Raw genomic sequence first — 21,878 nt, 5'->3', positions numbered from 1 at the left:
CGCTGCGTCAGGTGTCGGACGCAATTTCGTTCTTCGACGTTGGCCAAAATAACGACGGGCACCGGGTCACTTGAATACACTCTCTTCCTGCATAATTTAGTACAGTTTTCCTTTCTGTGCGGAATTGAAAATCACTTGCGGTTGATGCGAAACTGCTCCAGCTGCTGCAGAAGTATCAATCTTTCGAGTGACGAGACGCGTGTGTGTCTGCCCGCCTCATTGTTATTTGTTGTTTTGCTTCTGCCTCGCGTGCGCTCTCTCTAACAAATTGCTGCAGAGAAGCGCGTTTTCCAAGCGAGTGCGATCTCTAGAACCACACAGAATGGTGATTGATTTCCCGAACAGAAGCACTGCTGGAATCTTGATCAAGAATTTCATGAGGATTTGAGAAAAATATAACAATTCAAATTGTTACAAGATTTATTATTGACGATTGGGATTTCTCTGCACCCTGAGCATCTCCTTTTATTTAAGAAATAAGATATGGAAATTTCATTAATCAGGTTTGTTTAATTATTTAGTTTACTATGAATTAAAAGTCAAGAGATAAAAGAAAACAAAGGAAATCATGCATTTTGATTTAAAATGTGCAGTTTTTTCTCTCTATGAAGAAACACTGCATTTTTAAATACATTTTGATAGATTTAAGAATTGTTTTAAAGGCTCCGTCTTTAAAATTGTCCATTAAATTTCGACCACTGAACTCGTGTTCACTTCACGACACGCTGCATAAATCTAGTAAGTCTTAATTCTCCCCAGGACTCTGCCATAATTAGCTTCCTATCAACAAATCTGTTTGACAAATGTTGTCCAAAAAATTAAAGGCTCAATAGCACGCATTTGTGAAAGAAGAAGGTGGTGCAAGAAATAATTTAATTGGATATGAAATGAAAAATTATAAAACATTAACTTTATATGTCTGAATCAATTTCATAAAATTCGAATGGGTTAACAATTTCCCAGAGAGACGGCTCAATTTCCAAGAAAATTCACCGCAACGTCTGTAAGCACTTTTCTCCCTATTTATACTGCTTATGGCGCCGCTAAGGTCAGTAACAGGCCAAAGAGTGTGCAACAAAGAAAATCAATTGAATCTCTTGCTAAAGCTAACAGTGCAAAATATTGTTAATTGGTGTTCTAAATTGATCCAATATATGCTGGCAAAAAAATGGGGGGTCAAAATCTTCATATTTTTAGATTTTTCGTACTATTTGTCGAGGAAAACTGTACGATTTTGGCCACCTTGGAGCATCGTGGGCCCATTTTTTGCCCTGCGACACCCTGCCCGGCAGCAGTCAGTCTGCAGTCGACCTAGTGCACGCGCTTACCGGTAAGAAAAATCGATTGCGTACCCGCGGCGGCAGGAACGACGGGCCAAATTTCAGTATCACGCTCTCGGCCGGCGGCGAGTGGTCCAGGCTCGGCGGCCAGGAGCGGCCGTTTTGCGGCTCGTTTGCATGCGGGGCGCGTGTTGTTGACAGGCAGGCGGAGTGGCTTTCAATTACAAGGGCACACACGTCAAGGAAACAATTATTCAGCGGCACGGCTGCTCGTATCTGTGGGCGAGCCAGCCCACAGCCCGCACAATGCACGCGCCACTCTCTATTTACGCGCCCGACGGACAGGCATTCTTCGCCCCTTAATGAAGTTTGCCTAAGAAATTCGCACATTGTGCTCAACACCATACACATTCCTCTCTGTTACATGTTTCTTTGGCACCACGGGAATTTCTGCGAAGATTTTGAAATTAGTCTATCAAAGCATTCCTTCTCGGTGGTAATTTAATATTCTCCAATAACGCTTCTACGGACTGTTGCTTATCTTTGAGAAGTTTGTTTGTAAGTTAATCATCTTCCATTCTTTAATATCTGTCAATATCTTCCAAGACTTGGAGTTAATTAATAAACTCGATCAATATAGACTTTATCTATCTTATAGTATGTTTGAAAGAAAACTTGCATTTCGTGACAAAATTATATAAAAATCAGGATTTAAGATAAAAAAAATTATGTGAGTTGAATATACTTTGAGACACAAAACGATCAAGATTCACGCGATCAAAACAAAATCAAAAAATTATCAAAATTTAAAATTTCATTGCAACTAAGCCCTGGTTTGATTTTTCCACGTAGTAGAGATGAAATGCCAGAGCATGCCAAAGCTTTATATACATAGTAAAAAATATGGATCCCATACAAACAATTATTATATTCAATGGGCCACCTGTTAGGTCCAACAATTCGTAAGTTCGTTTATTGTTGCGTTGTAAAGATCCTAGTAGCATCAATGTCACAATGTGATCACCACTTTCTTTGTCCAGCATTGATTTTTTAATCGGTAATTTTCAACTGCACCCTAAACGAGTCCCTAAAGAATAGTTTTAAATGGCAAAATTTCAATTTTGAAAAATAATTACCAACGAGGTGCAATATACAACAAATTTAACTTTTAAAAATGCATTTATTCCTTAAAGTTTTTGTTTCGCTGAAATTAAGTTGGAATTGGGTCATTCCAGCGGTGGGCGGAAGCCCGAAATTCCGCAATTGGGTTTATTCCTTCCCTTCGTCACGCCCGGTCGCACTCATTTCGGGTGCGCACAATGCAGGCTGTCGGTCTGACGGTAAAACAGGCGTTGCAAAAGCGAGGTGGGTGGGTCTTGAGGGCCTCATTAGTCCCCGAATGCGCCTCTCTAAGCACCCTCGGCAGATCCACACTTTCCGCCACCCCCGCAGCACGCAGAGAGAGAGAGAGAGACACGCGGACCGCGTTTGAATGAAGGCTGCACTGTTTCCCGAAGTTAGCTGGCAAACAAACAGCGCCTGAACTTGTTATAGGGCTGGTCGGAGCACGCCCGAACAGGAAAATCACGGCGGAAACACCCCGGCAGAGGAATGTCAATATTTTTGCTGTCGTGGAAAAGCGAAAATTGCTCTGATTGCGTGGAAGGTGCCCTTTTGCAACCTGCTCTTTATTTTCCAAGATAAAAAAAATGCATTATAGCCGTTCAGAATTTCATGATATTAGAAGAATATGACCAGTAAAAATATCCCATGAAGCAACAAAGGCGGGGAGTTATGAATCCTATACTTATTATGGTGTAATTTTGAGATTCCCATGTAGTTTGCAATTTTATTCCATTCATGATAAAATTCGGTAAGCAGACTCTTTTTGACGAGACAAAGGGAAATTTTGTCTCATCAAAAGGAAACCATATACCAAAATTCATCAACATGGATAAAAATTCAGTTTTAAAATTATTTTTAAATGTTATAAAATTGAGAGCTACCTCCAAAACTTAAAAACAAAAAATGTCGACTACAGTTTTTCATGATAACATCATGCCATTCCAAAATTGAACACCATCGATGGAAAAAGTTGCTTTGAAATTTGGGATTTTCTTGTAAGCTCGCTCGCCCGCAACCCTTCGCGTCTGGCGGAAATTTAAAACGGTTGGGCGTGAAGGCACGCATAATATTGCGGTATAATCGTGTCGGCTCTGCCTGGGTCATTAATCAGGCCCTGATAGGCCGGAATTTTTCACTTTCAAAATGTCTTAGGGGGGGTAATTGCCGCTCGGGCAGCGGAAAGGTTAACTGCTTAAACGGAAAGGTTCTCTTTCGCGCAGAGGGTGTGGTGCCGGCCGGCTCGCTTCTTAACCTTTTTGCGATTGACGTCACGCTCACAATAAACTGGCAGCCAGCCGGCCGACTCTCTGCGAATGGAAACACAAAAAGCGGGCGACGGACGGCTGGATTTTCTCTCTGGCCGGGTGACAATGGCCGCGTGGGCGGATTTGCAGACCGCGCAACCGGTTGCTGAATAGACCGAGGGGCTTTCGGCGGCCAAAGTGGAGCCAATTGAGACACGACTCGAGAATAAGGCTTACGGCGCGATTTTCTGTCTGGAATTCGCTGTTTTTGGCAAGTGGAATGGGGGAAATGCGTATAGTCGCTACGAATTCCTTCTCACCCCTTCAAAATAAATAAATGAGAAATTTCCAGTAGCAAAGGAATGCGAATTTAAAAATAAGCAGGGACAGTGACAGTAAAATAATAAGCAACTGCAAAAAAATAATTTCACAGTTTTCATTGGTCACTATGCCGCATACAGGTTAAATGAACTTAAATCGCATTGAAAAAATATCACCCCAAGAACTGCTTGTAAGCAATTTTGACAGTTCGATTGAAGTAGAAGAAAATTTTATAACGATTTTGATCTACCCTGAACACGGGTAAATATTTTATTAATTTTACTAGACTGCTTATATTCCATGCTTTTGAACTGTTTTTCACTCTCTGCCTATTTTTAAAATGTTCACAAAAACTGAGCTGTGGGGAATAATTTTAAACATCCCACAGATGAATTATTGGGCATTTTGGGAAGTAGAGCAGCGCATTTCTGGCACATACAAGCCTCAACTTGATGCATCACTTGGACCATTTTCAAACAGGCACCATTTCCCCGTTTCTGTTCGCCATATTTCACGTGGGCCAATATCTCTGCGCCATTTTCACCCTTTTTACGCGTGGCCCTAAAATATGTATGGCAACAACAACAGCCGTGCTAATGGCTTAATGATGGCGGCTTTCTGAATAAATCACTCGATCATTAAGCGCCTAATCAGCATCGCTCAACCGTGACCCAGTCACCCCTTAGCCCGCCCGCCCGCAGGAAAACCACCCCCGTCAACAAGGTCAAGTGGGGTGGGGGTGACTAATATGAAAATCACGTGACGTCACGAGAGGCAGCAGCAGCAGCAGTAATCAAAACAAATGCCCATACTCTCTTTCTCGCTCAGCACAGCGCGCGAGCATGACGTCAGAATTGATTAGATTCGGTCTCCCAGAGGGCGAGCACCCCGCTTTCTATTTACACCAGCAATCGCCCTCTCAGCTGTTTCGTGTGCGCAGCGAAAAATCCAATTGCCCGCTGGCTGCGCTGCGACTTGCTTGTTTTGCGGGGAAAAGTGCACCGTTCTCCACTCACGCCGTGGCAAATATGAAACTCTCGCCCTCTCGCCCGGAACTGAGTCGCTAGAGATTTCATTTCGGTTTTTCTAGTACGCTCATAGACCACTAAGTTGTACGACTCGATTAGAAAATATCCTGAGGCGATAAAAACTTTGAAATAAAAAGGCTGTCAAAACTAACAAAGAAGCATTTATAAAAAACGTTGGTAGATAGTTCGTCTGTGGACCCTTTTTATGGATCTGACTAGGATGAGATAATTTCCTAATCGTAAATTAGGTAAGAAAAATAGCAAATTAAAACAAACTAAAAACCATTTAATTGTATTTTAAAGATGTATGCAATATTTATTTAAATGTTGAAAGCTTATTATATAATTAGCGCACGTATTTGATTGAGGATTAAATGGAAAACAGTGATTAATACAAGCAATAACAAGCAAAAAAAGCAAAAACCGCACCAATGCGCAAAACAATATTAAGATGGACGTTTTTATGTGCCGCACTAAAAAGATAAGACATAACAGTTAATTAATTCCGACTGCTGACGCGGGAAACCGCAGTAAATTTTCGTACCCATTTCAAACGAAGCAGTAAGAAACCCTGCTATGCTGCCTCTGTGGCATTTTCTACAGTTCTGCAAAACTGAGAGTAATTTTGGCAAAACCTAAATTACCCTACACGCATAGTTGACGCCACCAGCCGGTCACTAAACGAAGGCGCAGGTGCCAAAGCGACAAAACTGGCTCTGCAGGGGACATAAACTCGGCCCGATGCGACTCTGAGATCTATTAAATGAGCAGACGCACGCACCCGTGGTAAAATGCCGCAGCCCTGGTGCGGAAATAACAAAGTGCTGGTGGTACAGATGACACACGCCGTGTGCGACATTCGTTTCAATGGCCTGCTCGCGATTTTTCACAGTGTCATTTCTTTCCCCGCGCGCGCGAGCCGACATATTCAATTACCTCCCGGCGCTGCTGGCGAAACTCATTGTTGCATGTGTGCGTGATCTGGACATTTTTCCTGCTCGTCACACTCAATGGCCAACTTTCACGCCAGCCTGGAATAATTAGTGTTACGCTGCGCTGCAGATATACATACACGGAACGCAAACTGGAGCGAGAATTTAAAAACGAAAACACGCAGGTTTGTCTGTAGATAAAAGACAGGAGAGGAAAAATTATATCCTAATTGAACTTGAAAGAAAATGTGCTGTGCAATTGTAGCGTTGAATATTACTTCTAAATGAGCTGCGAAAGTTAAACAAATTTTTTATTTCTTTTATTTTTTATGCATCCCTTACATCATAACTGGAAAATGCGTATTTACAATTCCCTTAGCTAGAAGGAAAATAAACAAATATTATAATAATAATTATAAATTTCGATTCTTGAAACACACTCTGCGCAGGTGACGTGCGCTTCATGTCATTTGTTCGGACAATCTCATTTCGCTCATGAAATACAATTGACAAGCAAAAGTGGAACAGTGCCGGAAAAAGGGTTAAAAAATGTTAATTAATTAATCAATATACTACTCTTAGTTGTTTGCCAATTTTGTTTGAGTGGTATGAGTTTCTTTTAAACAACCTAAACTATTTTCGGTTGAGAAATAAATAGGCGTGCCTCTAAAACAATAACGAGGGAAACAGAGTAAAATGGGAGACAATCGACAGCTAATGTGCCGCAGCGAAGGGACAATAATGAAACAGTAGGCCCCATTGGCGTCCGATCGAGGGGCATAAATTTGAGACGAGCTGTCGAGAGGGGTTGGCTTTGGCTTGCAGGCGCCGTGAGTGCATGCGAGCGGCGTGCGCAAACAGGTGCAGCATTTCAGGCCCCTCTGGCCGCGTACTTGTTGAATGCACCGCTGGTATGTAGACACTAATTTCGCAGTGAAAACAAAGACGAGAGTAGCACGCAAAAAGCGGCCTCCCTGCTCCAATGGCAGCCACTCAGCGTTTTTCCGCCGCGCGCCGAATTGATTGATGACCCGACTGCCGTGTGTACTCCCTAATGAATAAAAAAACGGGCTGAAATATCGCTTGAGAAACCGGGTTTGTCTCTCGCGGCGTGCAAAAACGCGCCGGGTAATCGATCTACGTGGGTCTTATCAGAGCAGCTGACGCGTGTTCTTACTCGCTCTAATTACTTTTTCGCTCTCTCTGGCGGGCGGTAAAATAATTTTCACTCTTCGCACGCCACTATACTCTATCTCTCTCTCAAATTATTATTATTACCACTACACCGCCGGCACACTCGGCCTCAAATATGTAGCCGTGAGGCCTCTTTGCAGCATTTTTACACCCTGTCAGCCACGAAAGAATTGTTCCTTTGCTCGGAATGTCGTTCGTGCAGAAGGCGTCGTGCCCGATTACGGCGGCACCTAGAGTTGCGAGCTTATTTCCTACCCGGGGGAAGCAGCTCGTAAAGCAATGCAATAACTCGTGTGAATTTGCCCGAGGAGATTGCTGATTAAAAATGTCGCCAGACGGTGGCGAATATAAGGGCTGAAAATTATGTGTACTTAAACGCTTTTTATAAAGTGGAAAGTTCATTGTACTCAAGACAGTTAATTACACAACTTGAGTTGAGCGCAGGATTTTCATAATTTTTATAATTTTTATTATTTATTGTTTCTCTTTGTTCATTTTGTGTTTGAAGCTACAATTTACTAGAAGATGGTGCCTGAGTTCATTTTCGATAGCCGTGAAAAACTATTGACGGACAATAAAGCAAACTGGTGCTATTTCGCTATGATTCCTGGAAATGTCGGTGTATTTTAGTTCTGAAAATATTTAATTTAATTTGTTTAAAAACCATTTTGTAGAATCCATTGATGGCCTCAAATACTCAGGTTTAATTCTATCAGCTCTTTTTGTCAGGCCAAGACTTGTCGGCCTGTGCTCTTATTGGAAGTACAAAGGGCATAACCCAAAATATTGTTAGTGGTTTAAAACAATCCTTATTAATAGCAACCACTCTTTATTTTCAACTTATTGTTGGTCGCGATGATTCATGTCTTTAATTGTACATCGAAAAGGGGTGTAGGGGGAAACTTATAGGAAAAGGGAGGGATTTGGCCAAAAAAACCGTAGGATATAGAGGGAGAAATATAATAGTACGCTGCAAGTGCTAAGGGGTATTTGTTCAAACAGATATTAGCTAATTTATTGCGCCTCAATGTTATTGGCTATTTGTTAAAAATTGAATTATTTTTAACTAGTTGATCTTGAAATTCCTGTAAATCAGATCCTCGTAATGCGTTTTCCTTGAACGCTGGTCACGAACACAATCCTCGGACGCTTTCTTTCTTTCTTTCTTTCTTTCTCTCTTTCTTTCTCATGTAGCTGCTGAACACAAACACACTATGGCTCATTTCACACAAAAACCTACACACTGCCCATCACCTGAGATTACCCTCATTCATTTCAGCTCTTCGTTTAATTTGCTGTTTGCGTGCTCGTGTGCACTTTGTGTCACTGCACTCTTGACGTGTGTGTGAGTGTGATTATGTTGAGTGTGATTTTTCCTGGCGGAGGGAGCGGAAAATCAATTCGGGCCGACGGCAGAATTAGCCGCCGTGCATTTCTGTTCCGTCCGCCTGCGTGTGAATCATGTCAGTCGAAATCCTTTTTCCCGCCTTGACGTAATTCTCTCGCGCTCGCTCTCTCGTGTCATAATAACTCCGGGAGACGCGCCATCCATCTGATTATTATGACACACTCCAAACGGATGGGGATTTTGAAAAACAACAGTTGTCGCTTGCTTCCCCGTCCAGTTGGCATGCTTTGTGTGAAATTGACGCGCGGTACTAACCTGCATTCCAGCTTAGAGTGTATTTCCTGAATTTAGAAAATTTTGTAAAGAGGAAAAGACGTCCTGAAAAAAACGACCAAAAATTTCTTATCAGAATATTGTTTTCTTAGATTATTTTCTTAATTTTTTGCATGAAATCGTGAAAAATATCCATTGGCAAATCAAACGAAGGTTGAAAATTGTATGTACCTGTCCCTGTTATCAGAGTTACGATTAAGTTTATAGTTTCTCGCAAGGTATCCATTAAAAAAGTACATATCGCTACAGTAAAGTTATACTTTTATGTGCTATGTATATTTATTTTTCAAATTTGTAATTAAAAATTTCAAAAAAAGTAGAAATTTTCCCAAAATTTATGATATAGAACGTGATCGACAAAAATTGAGTTAAATCCATTGGAAACCACCTGCATGGCCGTCTTTGAAATTTAAAAAGGTTAAAAAATATGAAAGCCTATATGGATACTAAAAAATGAATCAAAATTTATCAATGCCAGAACTACGAAAAAACGGTTTTGGTCCAGAAATGATTCCAGAATAAGACGGAAATTTCAGGGTAGTAAATATTAATAAATAGTACGGAAATACACTCTATTTGAGCAGGGTTCTGGGAAGCCTGGGTTCGTCAGTCATCTGGAAAATTGAGCTGGTCTCTCTTTTTGCAGCAAAAATACGATTTTTTCCATTTTTTTTACAAACTGCAAAAATGAGAGGTCGCTTGACTGTCGGGCCTGGAGTCAAATCTCCCGGAATCGTGCTGCCTGCTTGAAATTTTGAAACTGACTCTGATTTCTTCTGTTTGTGGACGTAATCGGAGCTTGGCGCCGCTTCCTCTTCTGCCTACTTCTCCTAGCTCTAATGGATTTTTAACAATCTACTACTTTCGAATACCAAGCTAAAACGAACTAACCATCGTTATGCGAACGAAAAAAAATTAATTAACCTCCCCCGATGATGTAATAGCGAAAGGGCATGAGCAATGACCACGCTTCACAGGAATGATACCTCCTGGCAGATTCGCCCGGGCAGCCCCGTGGCCCCGGCCCCGACAACGGGCCCGCCAGGCCCCGAAAGGGCCGAGGATGCGGGGCAGCTCTTCTGTTCTCCAGAGGGTGGGCGAGGTGGACACTCTGCTCAGCAGAGTCGCACACGGGGGCAAATCTCACTCGCTGCGAATAGGGTTGGCAACGCGGTTTGGACGCAATTCTTTCTGCCGCCGCCGCCGCCAGGCTCAGAGGCTGGGAATTTCGCACGGAAACGCCTGACGACCCTATCGCGGAACCGCCCAATCGTCGACCCTGTCCGGAAATTCTCTGATGCGATGTTTATTCGCCTGACTGGAGATACCGGAGCGAGTAACAGGATTTCAATCGAGTGCCAGTGTTTGGTAGTGTGTAATTGTTGTCGAACGCGTGACCGGAATACAGGGGTCTTTCGCGAAAAGAGAGCAGCGTTGCATTATTTTCTTGCCAACTCGCTATATTCAAAAGTTAATTTTCGGCAAATACCAAAATATTAGGAAAAAATAATCATTCACAAGATGGTGCAAAATTTAGCCATATTATTTTTGTCAAATAAAAAGCATTGCTCTTTTAAAATGTCTACCCCTCCCCCCGGATTAATTCAAATTAAATCAACGAAAAAATATGAAAGGCTGTGAATTTTAGACAGTGTCTTGCTTGGTTTTGATGGCTTTTTAATGGCCTCGCTTGCTGCATAAGTCAAGAGCTAAAAGGCTTTAAAATTACATTTGTTTAATACTTTTTTAAACTGTTTAATTAAAAACAAAATTAAATGTGTTGGTTTCTATGACCTTTCACATTTTTATTACTTTTTTATTCTTCGCAATGTTCGGAGTTAAAATGTTTTTCATGTTTAGTAGCAAATTTTCATATACCTCCCTTAACAATAGAATTTTTTTTAAATATAATAAAGCTGACAATTAATACTCACGCTAAAACCTTTTCAATGCCAAGCATACCTCCAAAATAATCTGAACTGAAAAATTTGATGAACCAAAAATATCCCTGTTATAATTTAGATTTTTGCCAATTTATAATTTAAAAGACGACCGTCAACGTTCACAGCCTTAATAATATGTAAAATAAAACGGCATGACCAGTGAGGCTGAATTTATATTAAAAAGAGTTATTTGCAACCCTTAAAGTTCGCCTCGCCCGCGGTTCTCGCTTCGTTTAGGCGCCAACTTTGGAATAGAAAAAGCATCCGTTGTGCAAATTTGCTCACCAGCTAATTACACAAAAAACAAGCACGTGCCCCTGCCTGTTCACTGAGCAGCCATCATAGCGTACTTGTCACTTTGCCTTGTAAACGAAGCAAAAACCAACGGGCGCAGAGCAAAAACGCCTCACAGTAGCTGCACTGCGAGTGCCAGCCGACTTCCAAATGCATTCATTTCCCCTCTCAGTAAAAAGTTAATAACTCGAGTAATCGTATTCACATCCACTAACGCGAGCATGTTACCCTTTTGCCGCGCGTTTCCCCACGAATACATGCACGCTCGCGTAAGTGAAACAATATTCAGACGGTATAATATATTCCGACTTATTCACATGCAGTGAGAGTGCACATGCTTTTGCCAATAAACAACTGCTGTACAGCATTAGTTTTCTCACGTAACCCTTTTGCAGTGAGTGTGTACATAGTATATTTTTATGAAATGGATTTCTCTCTTTGACCTCTTATTTCGCTATCGCTGATGAACATTCTCTCCGTCTAAACAAGTGGGCTGCGGAGAAAATCGATGGTATGGTGTACCGTGTTTCCGTATACTCTCGATGTTCTGTAGTGGTGGTGGTGGTGGGACGGGTTCCGCTCGTTTCATGATGCTAAAAATCGGTGGTGTTTTGTTGATGTTCACTTGTTGTCTGCACATTAATCGTGCTCTCTGTTCCAAAAATGTCGAAATCTGTACAATACCGCACGCTCTCGTTGTTCAACTCCTGGTCCTTTGGTCTTCGATCCGTGTGCAGGCGAAGCGGTAGTTTGCTCGTTGGTTAGTTGCTACTAATTCAGGGTTTGCAGCCCCTATATGAGAGAAAATTAATGGGCCATTTGCACTTTTATTACCTCTCCTAGAGTTTGTTCTATTTTCAAGCAGGGTTTGGTAAAACGGCGGACAATTATGGGGACAAAAGACCGTCCAGGAAATTTCCGTAAATAACTGCCCTTTTCTTAAATTATTTTTGAAACGAATTTATAGAGTATAATCAATTTTTTACAACTATCGGTTATATTGACGTTTTCCACTCAAATAGGGGGGGGGGGTTCAAGAGCTATTCAGTCTTCGTATTCTTTCAATTTACATTTTATCGTGGTTTTCAGGGAAAATTTGGGCCACAAATCTCTAAAGTACGGAAAAACTGGACTTTTTCTTGCTGTTCTTTTTTTAAATAAAGAAAAACGACAAACAAAACTGCAAACTCTGTGTTCAGAGGGGTTTGAATTGATTGTCCTCAAATTTAAGATTGGTTAAGGTTAGTTCCAAAAGAAGCACATTTCTGCGTAATCCCAGCCGTCTTTTCGAGTGATTTTCGTGAACCCCACTGACACGCTTAAGTGCTCCGAAGAACAAGCTGCCGGCGTCGTGTCGAAACAGTAGCAGCGGGGCGCATTTTTCCATCCCTCCACCCGCATGCGTGCATGGCTTGCACGCAAGCAGCGACTCGAAATTTATTAATCTGACGTGCGATGACCAAACTGCTGCTTTGCGTGCACATCAAACAATGGCCCGACTTGAGGGATGCTCGAGGGCCGTCGAGGGCGGGGACCAGGGTGGCAGGCGCAAGGGTTCTCGTAAATTTCGCGATATAAAGAGGATTGATATTGGAAAATCCGAGGAAATCGTTTTAGTCAATCATTAACAGATTTTGTAGGGTTCATTTAGGGCCAAATTGTTTTTCTAGGTGTAGCTCAGTAATTTTTGTAGGAAAGTAGCTGCAAAGTTTTCATTATTTTCCTATGGTAAGGACTTTCTCCCTACTTAAAATCTGATTTTGTTTCACACAAAAAAAGATTTTGCTAAATCGTTTTGATTACCTCTGGATATAGATCTCGTCAAGAGGAATCGAAAGAATTATGTTCTAGTGACAAAACTTAGTTATTGGATCAACTGCTTACAGTCGTAGCCATTAATCTTAGTAGTTTTCAATTGCTACCCTATATCAATCCATAACGTTTAATTAGATTTGGCAGTGGAGAAAAGCAATAGAAAGAACCCTTGCGACGATAGGATTAACTAGAGCGAGCGGTGTTCTGCCGTCTGATTTCAGGTGATCGCCATTATCTCCATATTATTCATAGTTCTGTCGACTATCGCACTGACTCTGAACACAATTCCGAGTTTCCAAGTGAAAGACGACCACGGCATATTGACTGACAATCCTCAGCTGGCGATGGTCGAGGCCGTGTGCATAACGTGGTTCACACTCGAGTATCTGCTGCGGTTCAGCGCGTCGCCCAATAAGTGGAAGTTTTTCAAGGGCGGTCTCAATGTGATCGATTTGCTAGCCATCATGCCCTACTACGTGTCCCTCTTCCTAGTCGAGACGAATAAGAACGCGAACGATCAGTTCCAAGACGTGCGGCGCGTCGTGCAGATCTTCCGAATCATGCGAATCTTGCGTATTTTGAAACTAGCGCGTCACAGCACGGGCCTCCAGAGTCTCGGCTTCACGCTGCGAAACTCGTACAAAGAGCTGGGACTGCTGATGCTGTTCCTAGCCATGGGCGTGCTCATCTTCTCCAGTCTCGCGTACTTCGCCGAGAAGGAGGAGCCCGGCACTAAATTTATCAGTATCCCGGAGACTTTCTGGTGGGCCGGGATCACAATGACAACCGTCGGTTACGGTGATATTTGTCCCACGACCCCACTTGGCAAGGTAATAGGAAGTGTCTGTTGCATTTGTGGTGTCCTGGTGATTGCTCTGCCGATTCCTATTATTGTCAACAACTTTGCCGAGTTCTATAAAAACCAAATGAGAAGGGAAAAGGCACTGAAGCGCCGCGAGGCCCTCGAGCGCGCCAAGCGCGAGGGATCTATCGTCTCGTTCCACCACATCAACCTGCGCGACGCCTTCGCCAAGAGCATGGACCTCATTGACGTGATCGTCGACACAGGTGAGCACAACCTTTCTTTTTCTCTCTCTCTTACACATTTCAATTTGGTTTAAACTCGCCTTTTGGGCTTAAGTTTGATTCATAAAATTCACCAAAAAATGACACCACTGTCGAATCCATTCTTCATCCGCATTAGATTTGCAGGAGAAAAACTTTTTAATAGAGGGTTGGGAATTAAAGACGGTCGAATATTTTTTTCTGTGCGTCTGATTTACTTAAGCCACAATTCAAACGCTTTTTATGCCTGACAAAAAACCCCTTAATAAATGTGGAAAATTTGGTCTACATTTTTAGTTTTTAAAATTCTTCTATCAAAATTATGTTGTACTAACGATTTCTCTGTAAATAAAAAGTTAATTTTATAAACCCGTTTGTTCTAGAAATTGAAAGAGTAAATTGATATAAATTTTTAGCCATTATTCTATTTTCAATACAGATAATCACGAAATTTAGTCTTCAAAACACAATATTCGTTTTGTTTGATTATTTCGAAATTGGCTCAAAAAATAGTCGTCTTTATCCTGTCTTAAAATTCCTAACCCTCTATAACACATCTAAATGAATAAATTACGCATTTCACCACTATACCATTGTTCATTCTGAAATTCAGTGGCGTCGTCTTCTCATGAAACTACTAACGTACGCCAAAGGCTGTTTATTATAACAGGAATTATATCGTAAATAGTAACACTTGTCTGTGTTATTCGAAATGCTGTTTTAATTGCTCCGAGGCACTAAATTGTGATGCAACATAAGTGTCGTAATTTCTTGCTTGGGTTTGTTGTACACTAACCTTTATTTCCGATTTCAGTCTTCTGGCACTTTTCTAACTGTTCTGTAATACTAATTCTGGCTCTTCTCCACAAGAAAATCGCCTCTCCAATCCAGTCGAAGCGATTTTCTTGCTCGTTGTGTGTGTTTTGATGTGTCTGTCGGAGAGGGAGCGTGGAGCTACAGCTGCAAAAATCTCTTGCTATCAGCGAAGGCTAATCTGTGCACTCGCTGTGGCTCCATTTGCATAGCGGACGAATAGCGTTTCTGGATAATTGAGCAGAACAAGTTGCTCCGTTGGTTCAGAGATGCCTGTCCGCCAGCCCGCCCGCCCACCCACCCACCGCTCTTGTACTCACTATGTTGTTATTGAATTTCCTTCTCTGGGTGTGTTTCTGTTATTTTCTCTTAGCTTCTCTCGCTTACTCTCGGATTAACTTTTCTCCACTTCTCTGCAGTCTGCTGCTGCGAAATTTGATTATTCAAAACATGTGTACATAAACATATTGCGTATATACTCATACTGTCTCTGAATGATTGGTGCCTGCAGTTTTTTATGTTCACACACATTCCACCGTACGTTCGTTTTTTTTCAATTTACTTATTGCAGATTTTAATCTTCTTAATGTACGCCCTTCTTTTTCCCTGCGGGCGTGGATGTTTCTCACATGAGTTTCTTTCCGCATACTCTGCATGCTTAGAAAACCAAATTTTTGTTTTTAAGTTGGACATTTCAAATTAGTCGGGAGAAAAATCTTTCTTCTCACAAAGAAACCATGCATGCTATCCAAATTAAAAGTAAATTTTGCATTTGATGTGTACACTTTTGCAAAGTTAAAATGAATCGTTAAGGTCCATTTCATGAAAGTGTGCACGTCTATGATGCGAAAAAATTGCTTTTAAATTCGTCAGGTATGCGGCGTTTCCTTGTTGATTAGAAGCCGAGGAAAAAAATAAAATGCAGTTCCCCCGCTCGCACAAGTGAATCCTCCAAAGTGTCGAGGAGTAACGCCTCCTCTCGACCACACTTAAAGCAATCCCACCGCCATTTTTACACTTTCTTTATTTACTCTTTTCTTTTTCCACCCTTGGTCACGGCTTTATTGGCTTGAGAACTGCACAGGGTCAAATTTCGGTCTTCTTCCTACGTGCCGCAGTGGTTTTTAATAAAATACTTAATGGCACACCCAAAAGGGACGCGCAGTGAAATTATTCTGGTGGTGCGGTCTCGAGGCTTGAACTTGAATCTCTCTTTCTTTCATGTGCGAGCCAAGAAAGCAAAATTGATTGGACGTGCGCACTTTCTTACTCCCGCCTAATGTGATACTCAACCTTTTCATTTGTTGTTTTGACTGCGACAACTTTGTAGTGGTAATTCACTGCTTAATGAACATTTTCTCAGACAATTTGTTCTGCACGTGGTTTTTAATATTTATTTGAGCCTGCGAAACATGAGACAGCTGGCAATGAATCAAACTACTACTGAAAGTTATTAGAGACAAATATTTTTAGATATAAATTACACATTTCTGGCCCCCTGTCACGATTTCATGCGGTGAAATTTTATTAGGCATGAGTTTTTGCTCTCTGTAAATGTAATCATTTATTCTAAAAGCCTAAAAAGGTGACTGAAACGTTTCTCATTACTTTAAAAACTTTATTCTCTAGTCTAATTCTTCAAACATTCTAAATTAAAACATCATTTATGGAGTAAAACAATTTACGCGCATTAGACTAATTTTCTGTTCAACTGCTTTAAAATTTTTAAATTCAATTCATGTTTTCGATTTGAATTTGTGTCTTGATTTGCTCTAAAAATTTAAACTTCATTAATTTTTGTCTTTAGTTATTAACGATATCAACCAAAGCTCGTCTCACAGTCAAACAGCAAATTAATTCCAATGCATGCATTAGGATTCAGTTTTCCCTCTAAAAACAATGTAGATTATTTTGCATAAAGTTGCATCATAAACTGCCCCGCTGACAGCACTGCTAGCATTTCATTTGAAAGAAAAAGCACTTTGTTTGCTTAAACCGTCTCGGAAGTAAAATAAAGAGAAAAAAACACCGCTCTCGGCGCATCGTTAAGCAGACCTGTGATGATAAACGGCACGCGTGTGGATTGTGTGTTTAGGCACGCAGCAACAGATGCAGCAGCAGCTGAAGCAGCAGCAGCACCAACAGCAGCGGCACAAGAAGTCCAAGTCGGAGCAGTCGGCGCCGCTCGCGCTCGACGAAGACGACGATGACGACTGCAGCGAGTACAGTTACGCGGCACCGCCCAAGCCGAGCGACGGCTGCAGCACGCACCACGAGCACCACCTCGACCGCACCAAGCACTTGCTGATGCCGCTCACTGTTTCCCAGGGTTCGCCTCCACCTCACCCCCCCCCACCCCAAACCCCCTAAATAAGCATTCTCCTCCACTGCTTCGTTTACGATTCTAGCAATTTTTCAATATTTCTGTCTCTCTTTCTGCTTCAGTAGAGCGAAATCCGCTTTAGCCGCGCGATTTTTCATGCATTTTTGTGGTCTTTTCGTGAAATGTTTAAAACTAAATTTCGGGGGCTTAAAAAAGCATTTTTTTCTAGTCTTTACTAATAGCACGCATAACAAATCAAACACTAACCACCTCAAAATAACAAAATACCCTCACAGGCAGGTAAAATTTAATTTCACTGTCACACCACAAAAATGCCGGATAAAATGCACGTTAAACCATTGCATTTCAGCGAACCGACAACTTTACTACTCTCTCTCTCTCCCGGCGGATTCTATTTTCTCTCAAAAATAAAATGACATGCAAATCTCCCGCCCGCACGCCGTGCAAGGTTAAAATTGGCCGTCGCTCGCCTAACGTCCATCCCTGACGTTCCGCAGGAGCGACGGGCGTGGCTGGTGGGCCGCCCGCGTCCACGATTCTGCACCAGGCGCACAACGCCGATGGACTCCACGGCTCTCCTCTCCACCTGCTGGACATTCCAACGCCGCAGGTGGCGCCGCCGTCGTCGCAACAACAGCAGCAGGCGACCAACAGCACGGCGCAGCAGGTGCCCATCGTGGCGGTGAACAGCGCCGACGGCGACGCCACGGTGCTCACGCCCGTTTGCCAGAGCGAGGTAAGTGCAACCTCACATTTCTTCAAAGCTACTCTTTTCTTATTGTTTTCACTCGACTTCTGACATGAGTCTCTAGCTGCTCTTTGGACTTTAAATCGGTCTCATATCCAAGTTTCTAAACAATTGTGGATGCAAGCTATGCAACCGGCTGTGCAAGTCACTCCAGCGGGTTGCATACTTCATAAACTTGCAGGCGTTTTTAATATTTTATCTAGTAGTGATCTCAATTTAGTGGATGAATCAAACTTTTGTCAAGTAGATAAAATTACCAACAGGTGTCGCCACGGGAATATTCCAATTTTTTCTAATTTCAGCTGTGAAATTTAGTCCGTCTTTACCGAGAAATTATTTAGAACTATAGGGTTGAGAATTCAAGGCGATGAACAATTTTTTCTATATGCGTGATATACTTTCTGACGCCAAATTATTACGAATCACGCCATTTTAAAACTTTTGGGCCCCCCTAGATACCGTCTAAAATCATCTATATTGCTTGTGAAGTGAAAAAGCGGTAAACGGTCTATATTTTCACATTTTTTTTTAAATTTCAGGCAAATTTTTCCATGTATTAAAATTTTTTTATTTGAAACCTGTTAATTTTAGAAACATATTAATGCTAATTAATTATTGAAATTTGATCAATTTTTAAATATTTGCTGGTTTACGAAAATTGGCTCGAAAACCGTCCAAAAATGGTGGTCATTTTTTTTTTTTAAATGCTTCTCATTAATTGAAAACATTTCTTATACTTTCTCCTGGTGGTAACTGTTGGTTCCTTGAGATAATGCACTATATTCCTTTTTTTATAACTAACTCCAAAACAAATTAGTCAATTTTCAGGTTCATTACTATCATCCTCTCTATAGTTTGTTTTCATGTATTATATATTTATTAAATTGAATTGTACACAAAAACACCACAAATTTGGAGTTCCTTTGCCTGGTGTGCTAAGCTTGGTTATTTATTTTTAGTTCAAGATTAACAAAAGGTTTGGATTTCTCGCTATTTTGCGCAGCGAGCAAGTTTGCAATTAACATGTGTACAAACAAAAGACTCTCTTTTTCCAACTTTTTCTGTTGCAAATTTATATTTCATGAGACTAACATTTCTGTACCTCATTGTGCACTAACCCTCCAAAAGGACGACTCTAAAACAAAAGACAAGAAAGTCGACAAGGTGGATGAACTGCCCAGTGAGTTCGAATGTTGCTTTTGCACTTCAAAGGTAGTAATTCAATACTGACTGCGACTATTTTTTCAATGTCAAAATGTGAAACAAAGAAACCCCTCTCTATGTTCGATGTCTAACTTTCCAAACTGTCCATCTTTCCACTCTTTCGAATTGGTGTCAGTTTTCCTTCGGAGGAAAAGTTGGTGTTTCTTTATTTCCATTACTGAAACGCAAAATGAAATCAGGACAAAAGTTTTCCCCATCAAAAAAGCATGGTCCAATTGATTCTACAGATGGAATGCATGACCACTACAGAACAACATTTCGGAATTTTAAGAAAGAAAAACACCAACAAAACAGTTCTTCAAAACACTGTTTTTAATGTTGTCAGTCAAAGCTTCCGCTTCCACTATAATACATTTTCAGTAGATTTCTTTCATTAAGTACGACTAGTCAGAAATTTAGAGAGTATATACTGACGTAAATTTCAATCGCTTTTCTGCCTACTTAATTAAATGCATGGTTGGACAGAACATTTATTACTCCAAACTGTCTGGCTACGGGCTGGTTTGCCATTAGGATAGGCGCCAATTTAGAATTTAATTACTTTGAAATGTTAGTAGAAGTCTGAATTTTACTATATATCCAATTGGCGTTGTAGGCAGTATTAATCCAAAGTAAAAACCTCTCTTCAACAGCAGGACTCACACACCATTGATCTTCACGTTATCATGTAATCCTACTCAATTCAGAATCCATCTTCTCCCCTTTGAAAAAAATCCCTCTTACTTTTCTCGAGCCTCTGATTTTCAAATTAGCGGGCACTTTAGTTGGGTGTTGTAATTAGGCTCAAATCATCAATGTTAGGTGTCGGTTCCCTCCGTTTAGTGCTAGAGCAGTCTGATGAGTTCGATCATAGGGATTGTTTCATACACTTGAAGGACGCGTAGACTCTGCGACTGGAACGGCGAATCTCCAGCCATTAATTTCCTTGCTAACCGGTTTTTTACTAGTCGAATGTTGAAGTTGAAAATAAAAAAACATTGCATCGAATTTTTTTCAACCCTAATTTCGAGAAAGCCCTCTTGGAGTGTTCCAGTCGCAGATTACGAGTCCGCTCACCGGCGACACGTGCTCTTGTTATGCCTCAATCAGTGTCAAATTTGTTGTTATTTTTTATTTTCTTACCTCCGTCTCTCTGTGCACCCGTGAAATGTTGCTCTGTGTGTTGCTCGTCTCTGTGCGTCTCCATCTCGCTGCTCTCTTTCTCTTTCCACCTTTTACGTCGCAGCATTTCGTGTGTGATCCTCATATTTGGCCCGATAAAAAATTTACTGCCCTCCTATTTTTATGGCTGCCGCGGCTCCAAACATGCGTGGCCTAAGTGCGCCATTGCCGCCGCCATCGCGTCTCGTTTTCCTCTCTATGTGTCTGTTGTTTGCATGTTGCATGTCGATTTTCCTATCTATCTCTCTATTCATATATGTGTACATTCCTCTCTCTCTCGTAAATGCGTGTGTGTTAACTTTGGGAATTCGTTCGTTCGTTGGTTCGTTACTGTTGTTTGTGTGTTTCAAAGTGCAATGAGCCGCTACCTAACTTTTGGCTAAAGAGTAATTTTGAATAACAGACTCGCGATACGAAAATCGACTGACGCCGATTGCTGAATTATTCATTCCACGCGGCAGTGTGTTAAATAAATAGAGATATCGCTTCATACTCGCGCACGTGACCGATAAATTGATGGAAATTGGGAATAATCGTAAAAGGGCTAGATATAAAAACACCGTAAAACGCTATATTTTCGTTTAAAAGGCGAACTTCATAAATTCCTTCATTTGCTGGGGCCGATCAATGATATTCTAATTCTCGAAAGGCGAAAGTTGGATTTCCGTATCGACACACACATACAAAACATTACACAAATACAACTGTATAAAATATAAACAACCGTCTAAATCAGTATTTTTGAAATGGAAAAATTCCCTCTCACACACAACAATTTTTCTTGATGCCGTTTTGCCATACATAAAATCCAATTAACAGCAGCTCGCTGGATCTAGCAGCAAAGCAAATTCTTGTCTAAATATTTTATAGGAGAAGGAAGAGAGAAGGGAGCATATACCTTTAAGGGAAAACAAATTGTCTTACTAAATAATTCAACCGACATGACGGAGGACGCCAAAAACCAGGTGAGTCTCACATTGTTAAAAAAGAGTGCGCGTTTAACCCGAATATACCTTTAATCTCAATGACGCCAAAGACACACTAACATTTTCTTTAAAATAACCTAATACGAAAAAAAATAATCCATCCCACCACACACAAATCGGTGATTTTTTTTAAATAAAATTAAAAAACCAAAATCGATGTGCTACTTTTGATAAGTGTTACCCTATATAAATAGCATGCCCTAAAATTGAATCGTCCAGAGATATGGAAATTTTGCATTCGGTGTGCTATCTCTATCTCATTGTTGTCATGTAATTTATTAATAATATTACATTGATGGTCAGTGTTGCATGTAAATGTATATAAACTCTGTCTCTGTACCTCTTTATCTGTCTCATTTTGGATTTTGTCCCTCTCTCTTTCTCTCTCTCTTTCCTCCTCATTTGCTCTTTGAGTCGACCGTTGCGTCGCATAACTCTCTCTTGCCCCACTCCCCCAGAAGAACATTCCAAAAATGTGAGTCCTTGCTTTGAAACGGGTAAGTTTGTTCATTCTCTCTTTCTCAAGGCAGAAAATGATGTCAAACGGAGAAAACCAATCGTTGTGCGATCGAAAACTTCTTTCTCGTCGTCTCTGTTCCTTTCGTTATGAGTGTGTAGAAAAACTACTTTCTCCCGACGCGACAGCGAGTGGCATTTTTTTATTTGTTCGCAAAAACCGT

At 41.1% G+C, this 21,878-nt stretch overlaps 1 protein-coding gene across 6 annotated transcripts in view; it reads left to right on the top strand.

Moving 5' to 3' along the window:
• Shab (Shaker cognate b) overlaps positions 1 to 21,878 on the top strand; it is a 74,370-nt gene that overhangs the window by 44,343 nt on the left and 8,149 nt on the right. For 2 of the 6 annotated variants that reach the window (XM_065494218.1, XM_065494214.1), the window contains exons 4-8: positions 13,079 to 13,925; positions 16,831 to 17,064; positions 17,577 to 17,815; positions 18,956 to 19,007; positions 21,083 to 21,177. In XM_065494218.1, the coding sequence (XP_065350290.1) occupies positions 13,079 to 13,925; positions 16,831 to 17,064; positions 17,577 to 17,815; positions 18,956 to 19,007; positions 21,083 to 21,177 (1,467 nt within the window). Of the gene's footprint in view, positions 1 to 13,078; positions 13,926 to 16,830; positions 17,065 to 17,576; positions 17,816 to 18,955; positions 19,040 to 21,082; positions 21,178 to 21,878 lie in introns of all 6 variants that reach the window. The other 4 variants (XM_065494219.1, XM_065494216.1, XM_065494217.1 and 1 more) reach the window with 3 other exon arrangements.

Source organism: Cloeon dipterum, chromosome X (assembly GCF_949628265.1).
Source record: "Cloeon dipterum chromosome X, ieCloDipt1.1, whole genome shotgun sequence".
Classification (NCBI taxonomy): domain Eukaryota; kingdom Metazoa; phylum Arthropoda; class Insecta; order Ephemeroptera; family Baetidae; genus Cloeon; species Cloeon dipterum.
Note: the sequence above shows the minus strand (reverse complement) of the source record. Positions and strands in the feature narration are given on the sequence as shown.